The 17,419-nt window shown below is 40.9% G+C and overlaps 1 protein-coding gene across 2 annotated transcripts in view; it reads left to right on the top strand.

Annotated features, from left to right (window-relative positions):
- FER (FER tyrosine kinase) overlaps positions 1 to 17,419 on the top strand; it is a 132,935-nt gene that overhangs the window by 86,643 nt on the left and 28,873 nt on the right. For both annotated transcript variants that reach the window (XM_081880453.1, XM_081880452.1), the window contains exon 12: positions 4,328 to 4,451. In XM_081880453.1, coding sequence (XP_081736579.1) covers positions 4,328 to 4,451 — 124 coding nt within the window. The remainder of the gene's footprint in view (positions 1 to 4,327; positions 4,452 to 17,419) is intronic.

The raw sequence follows: 17,419 nt of genomic DNA, 5'->3' as shown, positions 1-17,419 counted from the left end.
TAGTTCGTTAGAAACTAATCTTAACCTGTGGTTTCCTAAAGGGATTGGGGAAAAGTTGAACATAACAAGATTTGCATTTTATTATTTCATTTTTGTTCCCTCAAATATTCTAGCTGTGGTATTGAACAAATAAATTGTAGTCTCTGCTGAGAAGTGTTTTGAAATGGAATAAACCACTGGATACAGATACCTTTCAAAATAAATGGGGAAGGAGAGGAAGCATGGTTGGTTTTAATGGCTATGGATCTAGCATTGTCTGCTTCTCTCCCTTATTATAATAGTGATTTTTAATAGACTACGGATCTGGCTTTGTCTGTTACCTCCTTATTATCAGTGTTATAATTGTAAGTACTGAAACACTACTCATAGCCATGTCTTGTGTACATTCCTGATTTAGTGAAGTTACTAAAAAATAGATTTACAGGGTGGTAGCCATATTAGTCTGTTGCAAGAAGAAGAGACACAGCAATTTGTTACAGCCCAACACACTGCAGATCAGAGTCTGCTTCTTCAAATCTTATATACTTTTAAACTTATAGGTCTTTAAGGTACCATAGAACTCTTTGTTTTTGAAAAGTTGTTGATTAGGGTTGCCAGACTGCCAGGGCCCGACCTGCAGTCTCCAGATTTGCCTGCCTACAGTAGGTGACAGCAGGAGGGCTTGAATCTCCAGGTGGGCAAGAACACCTTTTAAAAAATGTTTTCATTAAGAAGAGTATGTGTGCAGCTTGCAAGCTTCAGCCTGGCAGGAGCTGGCTGCATATTATTGCATATATTCTCTGCTCTCCGCCCCCTCTCCCAGTCCCAGTTCTGTCTCCAAGGCTCAGTTGTTGGAAGGAGCAGAGAGGAAGAAAAAGAACTGGGCTGGACTCAAGAGGAAAAAGGGTGCTATGAGTGTGCATGCATGCCGGGTACTGCCCCTAGGTCTCAGAGTCAGGGATGCTCCTGACCTGGCAAAGCTATAGAAGATTTATTTTGTGGGGCAAATATTATATCATTGAGCTTTTCAGAAGCTCCCAGACCTTCTGTGTTCCCTTAGAGAACAGAGTGCCAAGCATCCTTGTATGTCCTTTAAGGAGGTACTCTCATCTTCTCCCAGTGGAGAAAGCAGAGTAGGTTCTGGAAAGCTTTAATTGGTTATGCTTTGTCCCACTGAGCAGGTAGGTAACAGTTTGTGACCAACAGACCTCCTCGCATCCCCTGCCCTGTTAAAACTTCACAGACCTGACTCCATCTCCTCCAAGAGCTTATCAGGGATATGGGTGTCTCAGCTACCTGGCAAGTGACAACTATTTCAAAATAAAACCCTGAAACTGTTAGAATTAAAAAACAGCAGCAACCACAAATATTTCTCATACTTACCTTGCTAAATTTTACTTCAGTAACATAATATCTGAAAAGGGTCCTTTTCTGTTTACTTTAGCAATTATAGCTAGACACTATCTTTCCTATACTTCATTCTTGATAATTTCTTTTTTATTTTCAATGTGTGCTTTAAAAAAAGAAAAAGTAATGCTCCCCCCCCCCCGGTGCATTATAGAATAATGTGAAGGGGGGGGGGAGGTACAATTATATGTGCATTGATTGCAGAAGCTAAGAAAATTGCAGAAGCTAAGAAAAAACCCCAGCATGTTCGTACTTCTGTCTCAGTGATGTCTACACTGGCTTGGTCATGTCCACAGAATGGAAGATGGCAGGATCCCAAAGGATGTTCCCTACAGGTAGCTGGCTTCAGGCACTAGGCCTGTTGGCAGACCCACTCTGCATTACACAGATGTTTGCAAATATGACATGAAGGCTGGCAGCGTTAAACCTGCTGTGCTTGCCCATTCAGCAGACGCTAAAGCTAGTAACGGTCTTCCTTGAACATCTTACAGCACAAAAGTGAGATGTGGTAACTGTATTTATTAGCAGAAGCTATTTACATGGTACTGTCCCACATTATCACTAGGTGGGGAAACTCTTGTGGGTAGTGTTGTTGATACTTCTGAAGAAGACCATTTCTCTACCATCAAAAAACAACAAAAGTCATTTGGCTGTCAGCTGTCTTACAATCTCATAACCCCACAAATGCCTCATTTTTAGGGGGTTTGCCTCTCACCATGTTTACAGCTGCTGAAGCACGTAATGTTTTATGTAGATGTAGCCTGTGTAGCTATAAAACAATTTTTTTCATATCTGTTTTAGTGCAACATAATTATGCACTGAAGGTTCTGTATAAGAGTCTTTTTTGGGGGGGGGGATAGGTTTGACTCATGCCACAACAGTTTGAATTTTATTCACCTACTCTCAGGCTTTTATGAAATGCCATAATGTGTTAAGATTTGAGTAAAGTATGATTCAGAATTGTGAAAACACTATTACCAGAGGAAAAAATGGATAACATGCTGTTGTCAGAAGACAATATAGGTGAGCGAACAATCAGAGGGTTAAGCAGGCTGGCTTGTTTTTCTATAAAGCTTTAATTAAAGAACATGCAATTAAGCCATCACCTCTTGAGTCCTTCTATCTAAAGAAGCCCAGAACCCTGGAAGACATGGTAAAAAACAAAACAAAAAACCCCCACACAAACTCAGGAATTGTCAATTAAGATGCTAATCCCTCTCACAAATACGGCAGCTTATCTGAGGGCTATAGCATTAGAAGATTGAGTCTGCTGTTAATAAACCCATCTCTTAATAATTTCATACTTTATTTCTTGTAATGTAAGTACACCCGAAATCTGATCTGGAATTGGAATGCTTCTGTGTAAAACTACAAAACTCATCCGACAGAGATTCACTGAAATTAATCAAGCGTCGAATAGAATAACGGCTGGGCCGGTATCACAAACAACAGCCCGTGTGCTTTAAGATGTGAAAGTCTGTGCCGTTATTTTTACGACTGCCTGTTAAGTTATGAGTTACATTGTGAACTTGGTTCTTCAAGATAATATTCATTCAGTCTTTTGGGGTTATCCTTGTCTCTGCTTTGCTCGCTCAGTTCTAAGTGAGCCTTTGGGGTGGAGCAGTATAAAAATGCAAGTGGATACCCTGGCTAGGATCCAAAGAACTACTTCAGAGACCCTGTAGGGTTTGAGCACACCCAGTGGGATTTTTGACATTTTTCTTTGAACAGCCTCAATACCCTATCACAAACTGCTTTTGAGAATCCCTTCTATAACCAGACATGTTTGCAAAGAGCCTTGGCAGGCTGCTAGTTAAGAAACAAAGACCACTTAAGGAAACAAAGCAAGTTGTATGGGGCTTTGGGGGGTGGGGTTTATCCTGTAAAGGGCCAGTGTGGATGTCACACTGCACACAGTTTGCATGCAAAAGGTCCTAGTCAATCCCTGCCATCTCCAAACATTGCTAGGAAAGACTCCTGCTTGAAACCTTGATCTAGATCAGGGAAGTCCAGCTTCTAAGAGATCTGCTCCCACTATAAAAAAAAAAAACCTGGATCTACCCATTGGATTGACCAAAGTTGTTGAGCTTTTTTCTGGGGAGGAAGACCCAAAGTTGTTGAGCGACTGGTAGATCGCCATCGACCTGTTGGACAGCCCTGACCTAGGTGAACCAAAGGCCAACTCTGTATAAGGCAGCTTCCTGTGTTCCCAGGCTTCCTAATTATTACACATTATGAAACCACCCCTTATGCAAAATAGCCTATTGTCACATTCATAGGATGCATCCAGACATGCCCCTCTGAGAGAAGAGGGATCAGAGATCCAGTAGAGGCTCCTCTTTGGAGGAAGGAAAAAGATAGCATTTTGCCAATGTCCCCTTCCTTCCGCAACCTCCCAGCACCAGCTCTCATGCTTTTCAAGAACACCTCGTACCCAACACCCTGGAGAAGATGGTGGGGGACTATAGTGGAGAAGGAAGAATTGGCAAAAATAATATCCCACCCCGTTTCAACTCTGGATCCAACCTTTCCCACCCACCCTGCCATTTTTTTTTTTTTTGAGTGACCAGGTATTGACTGCACCTCTTTTTTATCATCCTCAGCAAATAGCACTCTCCTTTTCAAGTTATACATTTCATTTATGTACAGGAGATGTGAGATCAAACATTCTACCCAGATATACCGCTGCTGAAGTGTTGCTCTACAATGTGCCATTTTAGCCTTCTGGCAGAGTAATATTTAGGGCAGTTTAAGGAAGCTGTATATTGGCAATAATATGCTCTTTGCATTTTCAGGTTGTTTTTTACCCTAGCCTCAGACAAATTGGTTGAAAAACACAGCTGAAGTGTAATACCTTCTGTTCGGCCAGGCATTGCTAATGAGAGATAAATGGGAATATCATCCCTGTCATGTCTCATTGTCCATCTGTCTCTTTCTCTAGGAGGTGATTTCCTCTCCTTTTTAAGAAAGAAGAAGGATGAGCTAAAAACCAAGCAGCTAGTGAAATTTTCATTAGATGTTGCTGCTGGGATGGCGTATCTCGAATCCAAAAACTGTATACACAGGTAAGATCAATTCAGATGTTCTGCCTTACAGTTTGATCAGTCAAATATCTAAACAAGTATGTGAATATTTAAGTAGTAACATAAATAGATGGCTGGGTTCAGTTGTGGAATAATAAATATGTATAGCACAGTTGTGACAGCACACCAAATCATACTTTGTGCTGACCATAGTTTAGAACATAAACCATAGGTACATTCATCAAGCAACCCATTGTTTATTATTGTTGATTATCTGCTTTTATTATGCATCCTTCAGAACTCAGGCTCATAAATTTAGTTTCGTGTGGCATCTGAATTGAATATATAATTTGCATATTTCCTTGTCAGTGAGGACAAGCTGTGCTTCACGTGAAATGCTATCTTAAGAACATAGTTTAACGTATGGTAAGAGACTGTGGGTCATTGACTTAATAAATTAAAACCCTGCCTCAAGTAAAGTTGTTCATTGTTTTTCTTGAGAAACACTAATGCTCAGACCTGAATATGGCAGACAATTGGATTTTATTTGTTTGTAGCCTCCCTTTCAAATGATTGATCTTCAAGACTGCAAAACCACAACAAAACCTACAACACAGCAATCCTCTAGCCAGTGAATGGGGCCAAAGTGTGCGTCTGTTTGGTACCACTTGGAGGTGGCTTTTTCTGGTAAAGAGGGAGAAAGCACCCCCCTACACACACACACACACACACACACACCCTACCTGCATCTTTTATAGCCTATAGTTGGGGTCAGTCTCAACTTACCCTTTCCATGATATTTTTTTTCTGGGAAGTATATTGAAGTTCTGCAGTTCCTAGGGCAACTTAAACCTTCTTTCCTAAAAAAAGAATCCTATACTATTTGCTACATTCTAGAAGGTTACTGTTGTTTTGTTCATAATTGTCCCTCCCTACAAAGACTTCTGTAATTTGTGAAATTTCAGCTGAAAAAGTTTGTTTTCTTCATAAATTTCTCATTTGATGTTTGACATGGAATTTGAAGGTATGAATTCAAGAGGTTAGAGTGGGACATAACATTAAACAGGTTCCCTATCTCTGCATGAAACTATGGTTTGCTTTGATTTGAATAAGCCTGAGCACTCAATACCTTCTCCCCCCATTGTGGCTAACCTTAAAGCTGTTCTTAATTATGATTTATTGAAACACACCACCTGCTCATAACAATTTGAAGTTGGATTGATTCAGTACACCACGGTTGGGACTCAACAGTGTTTGTCCAAAGTTTGACGGAACGCTAAATAACAATGAGTTAGAAACTGAAATGTAAGCTACTGATCACCTCTGAACAAGAAAGGCAGTAATGCATGTCCAAGACTCAGCCAGCTTCATTCAGATAAGAACCATGAGACTGAGAAACAAATATCCTTTTTGTTTTTGTTTTGTTAACAAAAGCAGCCATATTTGAAACCACTTCTCTTCACAGTTACAGATAGGTAGCCGTGTTGGTCTGCCATAGTCAAAACAAAACAAATTCCTTCCAGTAGCACCTTAAAGACCAACTAAGTAAGTTCTTGGTATGAGCTTTTGTGTGCATGCACACTTCTTCACATACACTGAAACAGAAGTTTCCAGACCCTTCTATATAGTGAGAAGGTACAACGCATCATCAGAGATCTGCAACCTCTCCTGGACAATGACAGTTCTCTTTCTCAAGCTGTGGGAGGAAGACCTTTCATTGCCTACAGACAGCCACCCAGTCTTAAACAACTCCTAACCCACAATAATACTACAACCAGACCTAACACGGACACTGGCACCAGAGCCTGAAATAAACCCAGATGCCAACTTTGCTGCCACATACACCCGGACAACACCATTACTGGCCCCAACAACATCACACATACCATCTCGGGACTATTTAATTGCTCATCGTCTAACATTGTGTATGCCATAAAATGCCAACAGTGTCCTTCAGCTCTCTATATTGGACAAACAGGCCAGACCTTACGCCAAAGAATAAACGGACATAAATCGGACATCAGGAATCACAAGACAGAGAAACCAGTAGGAGAACACTTCAATCTCCCAGGACATTCTATACAAGATCTCAAAGTAGCTGTTTTACTACAAAGGAATTTCAGAAATAGACTGGAAAGAGAAGCTGCTGAATTACAACTTATCACCAAACTTAAAACCATGGAGAAACCTGGTCTGAACAAAGACCTTGGATTCTTATCTCATTATACATGACAAAGCCATTTTTCACCTTTTCACCCCTTGCTTTTTCCTGTAAGACCTATTGCAGTCGTTAAGAGTCGTCAACAGGCTCATCACAGCTATCTGCCAATCACCCATTCCCACCACCCTTCTGAGTAATACCCCTCCCCACCTTCTCACTATATAGAAGGGTCTGGAAACTTCTGTTTCAGTGTATCTGAAGAAGTGTGCATGCACACGAAAGCTCATACCAAGAACTGACTTAGTTGGTCTTTAAGGTGCTACTGGAAGGAATTTGTTTTGTTTTCACTTCTCTTCAGTTTGTTAGGTTCCCCATCTGTCTGCCTGAAACTATGAATCACTTTCATCAGGCACCCAGGTCTGCATTTATGTTACTCTTGCAGCTTCTATTGGCACCTGTCTGCTCTCTAAAGATCAGTATTGCAGGATATTATGAAAAACCACCACCACCTAAGAAGGACTGTTATCATGTTGCTTTTGTACATGAATGAGATTGTATATGCAGCATTGTGGAGAGAGGTTAGTATGAGTCAGGCTGTACTCTGAAATCATCAGCCATTTCCATGGTCATGAGCAGCAGCTGCTGTCTCACCACATATTTACATGTTTTATGCAAAATCAGACCATTACTGTAGTCTGTGTAGCTCGGTATTGCCCCTCCATATAAACTGGAGTGGCTCTCCACAGATTCTGATAGAAGTCTTTCCCGGCAGTCTTTAGAGATCGATGACAAAGATCAAAATTGGGACCTTCTGTATGAAAAGCATGTGCTCTATGCTTTGAGCTACTGATCTTCTGACTATGATGAACAAAATAAACAGCCCTTCCACAAAATATTCTGGAACTGTTTATGAAAATTAACCCACCCCAAATAATAGGTATTCATGATAGTTTTCAGATTCACATTAGCACTCTAATTCAGTTCTTAGACTGCCACAACCATAGATTCAAATGAAGAGATTTGTTCTTGTTCTGTTGTTCAGGACGCTGGTCCCTTTTTTGTGTGAAAACGGCAGTCAAATGAAGTAGGTAGCTGTCATCCACAAAAATCACATTTAAAATAGTTGGTGCTTTAATTGATGGCAGTAGTATCTCTAGCCACAGATCTTGTGGTGCAGGTTTGGACCCTGGCATCACCCTCAGAAGATGGGTGGGTGTGCTTTCCCCCTGGTGCTTGCCACTTCTGCTGCCTGGTTAGCCCATGCCCACTTCCTGTCTCTGAGTTGGTCCACTAAAGGAGTCACCTGGGTCGAGTGCAGTGCTGCTGTCAGCTGCCATGCATTTCCTCACAGTCTGCAGCATAGGGAGGTAGTGCTGAGAGCCCTACAGGTGTACACAGGAAATTGGCTGCACATGCTCAGTCATGCCATGCAGGCTGGCACAAAGGCGACACCATGCCTGTGCACCCATGGCCATGTAGAAGAGGAGCAGCAACATTAGCTAACATCACTTGCCATCCACTTCTCTGCATGGACTAGTTCTTATTTCACTGCCTGTTACGTTGTGCACAACACCTTTTTTTTACAGAGACTTGAGGTCTTTTAGGAACAGGAGATAGTAAGGGTTTGGAATAGAGATGTGGGGTGGAGTTTGAGGGCAAGGGGTGAGGAGTGGAGCTGGAGAGTGAAGGAGATGGGGTTCTTTTCATGCTAGCTGCAGAACTTCTGAAATGTTGGTGGTGCAGTATTTTGGGGAAGGATACCAAATGGTGATGCCAAATATAGTCTGAAGGTGCCAAAAGACCCCCCCCCCCCACTTCAAGGATGCCTCTTTATTCAAAGTGCCTTTCCTCCAGACACACACTTATTTGTATATATAGAAATGGAGAGAAAGGCTACTAGGCTGAAATCATGATTTCTGGGCAAGTTGGAGCATATTCATACAGTCATCAAGACAGAGGTGCAAATAATATTTTAGAAAATGATTTGAGGAGCTCATATCTTCAGTTAATCCCAAATGGAATTAATATAATTAATGGGAAATTGCTAATATAACTGATAAGCAAGGTAACTGTCCTCATTTGTGAAGATGCTCCCAGTCTTTACAGTCATACCTCATGTTTAGTCCGCTTCAGGTTACGTCTTTTCAAGTTGCATCCCGCGGCAACCTGGAAGTACCAGGCACTTACTTCCGGGTTTCTCTGCATGCACAGAAGTGTTAAATCGCGCCAGGTGCGCAGACGTGGCGCTTCTGGATGCGAACACTTCAAGTTGTAGACATGCCTCCGGGACGGATTACATCTACAACTTGAGGTTCCACCTTATTTACATACATGCAATCTACGTGTACCTAGAATGGGTAGTTGATGCAGTATACGTCAGTTTTATTTGAAGGACTGTGTGTTCTGTTTTGAGCACACAGTGCAAGAAGAATGTCTTCCAAGTTAGAAAGGATTCAGATAATGTTGTTGGTTTTTTGGTACAATGGATAGCTCCATCTAGAGACACTTCCTAGTGCACATTTTGCTCCCAAGTTTTGAAAACGATTACAGCTTTTTAGTACAGTTACCAGTTCATTGATGATTCTAGGTATCTTTGTGTACCTAAAGAGTGAAATATAATATATATATCCCTGATCTTTACAGACTGCAGATTACCTGGCTTCTCTATTCACATATACCCAGTATAGACATAGCACAGGAGATCATGTCTAGATTGCTTATATTTCCCCAAAGGCTTCTGGGGTCTCACTCACACAGTTTCATCTAAATGTACCTTCAAAACTACAGACAGGCCTTCAAGACATAACTGCAGTTGAACCAGAGTATGTGGAAGATTCCACAGTGCTCTTGCGCATTTTTTATTTGAGTTATTAGTTTTCAAGCTGTCTCTTGTGCTTTGAAGTACATTACATAGAGTGTTATTTTGACAGCAGTGTTATCCACCAAGGGTCACAGACAGGTGAACATTATCCTGTTTCATTTCATTTGTTATGGATCCATAGTTATTCATCACATTGACATTGCAATATTGTGGCCTTTTTTATGTCTTGGAGAAAGAGTTGTGTTATAATAAGTTGCCAGGGCAGATTCATTTTTAACATGCAGTTTAACATAACTTTGAAGAAAAGCATTTGTTTTGCCTCTCAATAAACTAAACATACCACTTAATTTCTTGCTCTCCTTCCCTTCTACCTCAACTCTCTCTTTGTCTCCCCCCGCCCTTTATTTATGTAAATTTTATGTGATGGAGTTTTTCTGTTAATACAGTTCCAGTAGTGCTTAGTTCCCCACCATTTAAGACATTGAGGTAGCAGAATAACATCTGATCATTAATGAGCAATTTTAATTCTCTAGAGTAATATTTCCCCTCCCCTCCCCTTCCTTCCCCCTTGAATATAGGGAATCATTTCGTACATAAATTGCATGAACAGGCAGATTTGCTATTATCATATTTGCAATTTGAGTCATTAAAAACCCCTTTGGCTGCAGAAGAGCCATAATGTAGATCCATGGCTGAATGAAAACATGTTGGGTACATAAATATAACTTTAAAAAAAATATTACTTGCCATCGTGCATTATGTAACAATGTGCATTGTTAAATCATATTTTATTTTTCAGACTAAGTGCAGTAGTAACTATTCCCATATTGTCAAACTCAGATTTATTAAACTGAATTCAGAGAAAGTTCACCAGGAAGCAAACTTGTGGTTGCCCTTGGACCCAATCCCAACACTACTGGTACTGCAGGGATCAGGTCTGATTTAGGTTGGTCCACTGTGACCTGCTCTTAAGTCATGGCACAGCTATGAGCATATGGACAATAGGCATGGTGTAATGATGGGAGAGACAGGGTACTTATGGTCTCTTTCCCTGGAATCCCCTCTGCATCAACCTCCTAGCAAAAAAATGTTTATACAGTGGTACCTTGGGCTACATACACTTCAGGTTACAGACTCCGCTAACCCAGAAATAGTGCTTCAGGTTAAGAACTTTGCTTCAGGATGAGAACAGAAATCATGCTCTGGCGGTGTGGCAGCAGCAGGAGGCCCCATTAGCTAAAGTGGTGCTTCAGGTTAAGAACAGTTTCAGGTTAAGTACGGACCTCCGGAACGAATTAAGTACTTAACCCGAGGTACCACTGTACCAGGGAAATGCATGGCTACCTATAATACATTAAACTGCATATTTCATTCAGTTCTTTTGGAGTCTTATATCAACTTTGCCTACAGGGCCTTCTTGTGAGAGCCCACAATACTTTAGACCAGTGGTTCCCAACCCACCTAAGGATATCTAAAATCCTGATGCCCCCACCCCCCGTGACGTATAATTCTTATTATTTAAAAAGTGAACTCCTATTCATGTGGCCATTCACTGTTAGTAACTCATTCTTGAATTGGAATTACCCCCCTTAAAAATCAAATTGCCCCCCCATGGGGCATGTGACCCATGTTGGGAACCACAGCTTTAGACCCTGATGCTCTTCCCATAGTATCTTGGGAGAGCAATAAGGTCCCCAGGTCCTCTTGACTACATACAATATGAGGTCTCATTCTCATGAATCTTCTTCCCAATGTATAAATCCTTCTTTTTGTTTTTTGTTTCTTTGTTTTGTTAGCTACTTCTACTTGTCTCCACGTTAGGCAAGATTCATAGAATAAATTTCTCATTAGTTCTTTGCAGCTGCAATCATTCCCCTCTCAACTCCACCCACTTAAGGCACAAACTCTGCAATGCAGCCGCCTTTTAGCACTTGATTTTCACCTTGAAGTACATATTGCATGGGGCTTCCAGTCATTTCTTGAGCACCAGTTAATCTGTGTTGGGGGAGGGGGAGGGAGAAACCCCCACCCCCAGCCCTTCTAATATTGCACAAACCACAGTTTTTAAGTTGTGGCAGCTTAAGCAGATCCATTGGATCAAGCTGCCAGCAATAAGGGCAAACATGGAATTGATTAGACATAAACATTCCTTTCGCACTAGCTTGTTTTAAAAGATTGATATTTGTATCTTATAGAAATAATGGACTTGGTGTGTGGTTTGTATTCATGGCAGGGGCCTCGATGGCAGGTTGACACCATATTTCAAGATAATTGTTACTGATGCAGGATGATTACTTATATACAAAATAATTACACTGCATTTTGCCTTAGGGATGATAGTTTCTTAGACTAAAGACAAGCACACAGTTCAAGTAAAGGTGAATGCTTGCCTATGCGTATTATTTTCTTTCACTCCTGTTCAAAATGTTTATCAGAATGACTAAAGTGGGTCTGAATAATGAGATATATTTCTATATATAATCACATTTTAAAGGTCAGAGAACAAGAGATGGATAGAGTCTCTAGGTGTGTGATAGAAGATTTACTTCCTTTGCATTATTATAAATGTCGCGGCTCATGGAAGAGAATCTATTATGAGACATTTTGTCTAGACTCTTCGATTTCATAAAGCTGTTATTTGATTATTTTTTTAATAGCCTGACTTAGCACTGTAAGGTCTTATTCAAAAAAACCTCATTCCAACCATAGTGTTGAGGCATTCTCCCTGTCCCCATCGAGGGATTTGTGACAAAGTGGTACATTTCTGTTTTTGTTGCATCACTTTCTCCCACACTGATGCCACCTTTTAGTTGTGGTCCCATTACCCCAAGGGTTGCTTACCCGCTTTATCCTGGCATACCTTAGCACTATCTTCTTAAACTATTTCAGAAGGGAATTTGGCTTTTCAGGTATTTCAACACAGCTGTTACTCTTGCACACCCAGGGATACTTTAAGGCAGTGGCGCTGCCTCTGAAGATGGTTTGGAAACTTCAGCTGGTGCAGAATTCAGTGGTCAGGTTGTTCATCGGGACAAGCTGGTTTGAGCATATAATGCTTATCCTGGCCCTACTGCACTGCCTTGCCAATTAGTTTCTGGCCCCAATTCAAAGTGCTGGTTTGACCTATAAAGTCTTAAACAGCTCAGGACCGCAGTACCTCAAGGACCACCTCTCCCCATATGGACCAACCCAGACCCTGCATTCATCTGAGAACTTTTTCGTGTGTCCTGTCCGCAAGAGGTCTGAAGGATGGCAACATGAGAACGGGCCTTCGCTGTGGTGGCTTCCCCTTTTGTGAAATGTTTTCCCCAGTGACGTTCATTGGCACTGTCATTACGTATGTCTAGGTGCCAGGTGAAAACATTCCACTTGTCCCATTGAACAATCTATGGTGTTTTAAATATGTCAGGGGTATTTGTTGTTGTTATGTAGTGTCTTTTGTGTTTTTATACTGTAATCTTATCCTGTGATCTTCAGATGGTATATAGTTAGTTAGTTAGTTAGTTAGTTAGCTAGCTAGCTAGTTAGTTAATAATTGAGGTTTCTACTGAAAATGTTTTGGGAAAGCAACCAAACTAACTGAACATTTCCCGTTTTATAAAATAATCATAGTCTGTCTTAAACAATGAGCAGGAATTCAGTTTGTTTCTTCTACCCCAAAAGACAACTTGATAAAAACAGTGTATTATTAAATTAGTTAATAAATGAAGAGGATGTAGTTCGTGTTCAGTTCTTCACATTCCATCCTCTCTAATCAAAGACATTTTGATGCCATTCAGTCCAGCAAAGGTAATTCCTGAATTGATATTTTGGTTGTGTATCCCACTTGTGATGACACTCTTTCATACCTCACTCAATAATCTTCTTTCAAAAAGCTTCCAAGAGGGTCTGTCTGAGAATACTTCTGTGTTAGCTCGCTAATCTGCTAAATGGAATTGAAGTAAATCTTATTGAATACTTTATTGACCCCAGACTTTGATAGTGGTTTATGAATGGTCCTATTCCTGTAATGCTACTCTTTAACAAATCTTTCCCGTGTTCCTTCTTTATTTTTCATTGTCTAAAAACATGGTGAATATACATTAACTAAGCTTGGGAAAGGCTTGTATCTGTGGGTTTTGTTTCCTTTTGGTTACGCCCTCATTAGATAATGTGTTAGAACTGGAAAAGGTTTGTGTTATCTGCCAGTGTATTTCCTTAGGAAAATTAACCTTTACATTTCTCTGTTTGACATTTAGCCATTTTGGAGAATTAATTATTTTCTGCATTTTCATACTTAATGTCCTTTTTGTTACAACTGCAATGAAGACATTGTCAGCTCTTCCTTTCGGGTGCCACCTCCAGTGGCTTAATTTTCCGTACAGAAAACTATTCTGTACTAGAATTTCTATCTAACCTGCTTGAAGGAAATGAGGACGTCAAAATATTAGCTTTGGAGTTGTTGTTTTTTGTCCAAAAGGTTACAAGTACCTCAATTCCATGGTGGCAATGAGATCTTGTATTAGTTAATAATTTCTCTGAAATAAAACATTATCTTTATCTACTCTTAACTTTGGGATTTGGAGCCCAAAATTCTTGCAGCAATATTCTGACTCCTTCCTGACATTGCTGTGGCAGTTTATCAGGTGAGGGAGTTTCTATACCTGTAACTGCTGTTTGTTGCTTTGAGGTGCAATCAAATGGAATATTGCAGCCTTTTTATTTTTTACATGCCCAGGCTGACTCAGCAGTTTTCCTGGTGATGTAATTGGCCAATGCGGTTTGAGCTTAGCCAATAAATCCCCAGAATCTTCATCTGACTCTTTGGTCTGAGCAATTCTCAACTCTATAGCTATGACTGCAGATCCTGCCTGCCTCCTTACCTTGTATCTACTTTGTCCATATGTCTTCCCACCCTGTCTGCTCCTGCAGGTGTCTGTTCAGTTTCAGTGCATTACCTGGCTTTCAAATTACATGCCGAGTGCTTCTCAGCCTGACACCATGGCTGGGATCCAAAGATAAGCACCTGCATGTGGAGCAGTGCTTTTCCTTGTGCATACCCTTTGCATAAACAGATTAACACTTATGCAAAACATTTATTTAGAATAGAGGGGTGTGCTTGTGTGTTAAATACACACTCTAGCCCAAATTCCTTTGTTTGAATGAGAGCTTGCACTGTGCTTGTGTCACGCAGCATGATGCGGTGCTGATGAAGAAACCATCTACAAAAAGAGAACAAATTGGGAATTGGAAAGAAATGCTTATGTTAAAAGGTATAATATTGATTACTTGCATAAAATGTGCATTTCACCCTGTTGAACAATTAGTCTCCTAGGATGAGAACACTTATTATTGACCTCAAAGAAGCTGATGGTTTTAGAATGAACTTATCAAGAGAGAAATAAAGCAGCCCGTCTTGCTAGAGGGGAGAAAATAACAAGGAAATGTGATTGAAAGATAAGAAAAGAATGTTGTAATCTTTCTCCTGTAAGCCAAGTTGTGGGATAGCAAATATTGGATATGAAGTCTAGACTATGGTTATTTTGTTTGCTCTAGAGTAACATACTCATTCCCAAATATTTACAGTTGCTGTTCAGGGAATTGCGCTGGTTAGAAAGTATGTGAGGCTAGGGATCATATTTCCCTTGCAGGTTTATACTTGAATGGAAAGAGATCAGAAGTGGGCTAGTCTCCCATGAAGGAGATTAAGCTACATTTCTAAGAAGATTGACCAATTGATGAACAGTGTTGCATATGTTAGAGTTTTTTTAAATTTTAATTTATAACCAGGGTAATTTGTCTTTTACCCTGGCCTTAGGGTATCTTATCACGAATAGTTGCTTTCCTGCAATATTTTTAAAAATCCTTTTCAATTCTTTCGAAGCATCAGCATGTTTCCCCTTCTTCTGAATATTTCATTGGCTGAGTTGATACCTAGTTTCTTCAGCAGTAATACGCTTCAAATTTTAATTTTGGAAATGGTTAATATTATTAGATCCCAAGCATGCCTTTCCACAAACAGAAGGCCCCTTCCATTTGCAGGAACTGCAGTGCAGTCTCCCTTGCTGCCCTGGACTGTCCCCTAACTTTCTGGGAGCAGCTGGTGGAGTACACGTAGAAGGAGGTATCTGGAAAATGTGTCTTCCACCCACCCAGTCACCCCCCCAAGTGCCTGTGGGAATGCCCCATTAGTGGAACTCTGCTTATTTAAAGTCTGGATCCAAGCACTTCTGTCTTAAGGAGACTAACGTAATTTTTGATATGCAAAAGAATCTGTGGGTTCAGATGTGGAAGACCACATTTAGCCATTATTGATCTTGTAGGTAGGTAGGATCTTGTAGGTAAGTTAAGCCTAACCTGTAAGAATTAGTTAGCTCGTTCCTTTTGATATATTTTATAAAACAGCAACCAACACATTTGTGTATAAATATCAAAGTTAACCAATTTATATTAGTACAGCAAGACAAGCTATTGAAAGAATGCTTTGCATAGAGTTGCAGACTGGGTGAAACCCAAATCTATTAACTTGAACAATGTTTTCTGCGTTCAAAGAACAAAGGCTGCTTAGTCTCTATAAAGCATACTCTGAATTCTGGCCAAAATGTTGGCATAACTATGACTCTTCCAGACATATGTTCCTAAAAAGCTAACATTTTTAAAAATGGGCCAACAGGACACCAAAGGAATTAATGTTTCAAAGTACTATGGCATATTAGGCATGTTTTGTCCTAACTGAAAAATAGAAATGAAATGGGAATAATGTTGTTAGCAGTATGATAAGTATACTTAGAAATAGCACATTCTAATAAAATACATTTTGCTTTGTTTTTCTTTGCTGCAGTACATACTCTAATTGAAATAGTATTGTACATAGCCTCCCCATTTGCGACACTATAAATCAACACCTTCCACTTTCTAGTATGAAAACCAAACTCTCACATTTCTAGTGCTGAGGTCTACCCTAGGGTCCACCACAAGGAGAGGGCATATGGGGAAGATACTAACATTGGGATTTGGGTCAGGGATGCAAATGTTTTGGACCCTGGCTGTGATGGAGTTGGGAGGGGACACACCTGACTGGGGGTGTGGATACCAGTACTGTCCCTCACTGGCAGAGCCACCTCCTTTGGAGTCTGCATAGCCTCACCGAGGAGGCTCCAGAATTGTGGCCCCAGCAGGCAGGGAAGGAGATGGACCAAGCCCAGGCAGCCTCTTGCTCTGGCTCTGCCTAGGGACAGCCAACAGGGAACGAGAGCCCTGCTTCCAGGGCCAGCAAGATGGAGGTATCCCACATCTCATGAAAACAACAAGGGTATCAAGGGAAGGAATCTGAAGCGGGAGGGAGGGGCAAAGGAGAGGGGGAGGTTTTTAAGCAAAGGTTGGATAGCCATCTGCCAGGGGTGCTTTAGCTGAGATTCTTGCATTGTAGCGATGACCCTTGGGGCCTCTTCCAACTTATACAGTTCTATGACTCTTATATAATATACAGTGGTACCTCAGGTTAAGTACTTAATTCGCTCTGGAGGTCCGTTCTTAACCTGAAACTTTTCTTAACCTGAAGCACCACTTTAGCTAATGGGGCGTACTGCTGCTGCCGCGCCGCCAGAGCATGATTTCTGTTCTCATAGAATCATAGAATCATAGAGTTGGAAGAGACCACAAGGGCCATCGAGTCCAACCCCCTGCCAAGCAGGAAACACCATCAGAGCACTCCTGACATATGGTCGTCAAGCCTCTGCTTAAAGACCTCCAAAGAAGGAGACTCCACCACACTCCTTGGCAGCAAATTCCACTGTCGAACAGCTCGTCAGGAAGTTCCTCCTAATGTTTAGGTGGAATCTTTTTTTTTTTTTTTTTTTGTAGTTTGGAACCATTGCTCCGTGTCCGCTTCTCTGGAGCAGCAGAAAACAACCTTTCTCCCTCCTCTATGTGACATCCTTTTATATATTTGAACATGGCTATCATATCACCCCTTAACCTCCTCTTCTCCAGGCTAAACATGCCCAGCTCCCTTAGCCGTTCCTCATAAGGCATCTGATCCAGGCCTTT

The sequence above is a fragment of the Podarcis erhardii genome (genome assembly GCF_964252035.2).
Source record: "Podarcis erhardii genome assembly, chromosome: 11".
NCBI classification, from domain to species: domain Eukaryota; kingdom Metazoa; phylum Chordata; class Lepidosauria; order Squamata; family Lacertidae; genus Podarcis; species Podarcis erhardii.
This window is presented reverse-complemented; position numbering and strand designations above follow the sequence as displayed.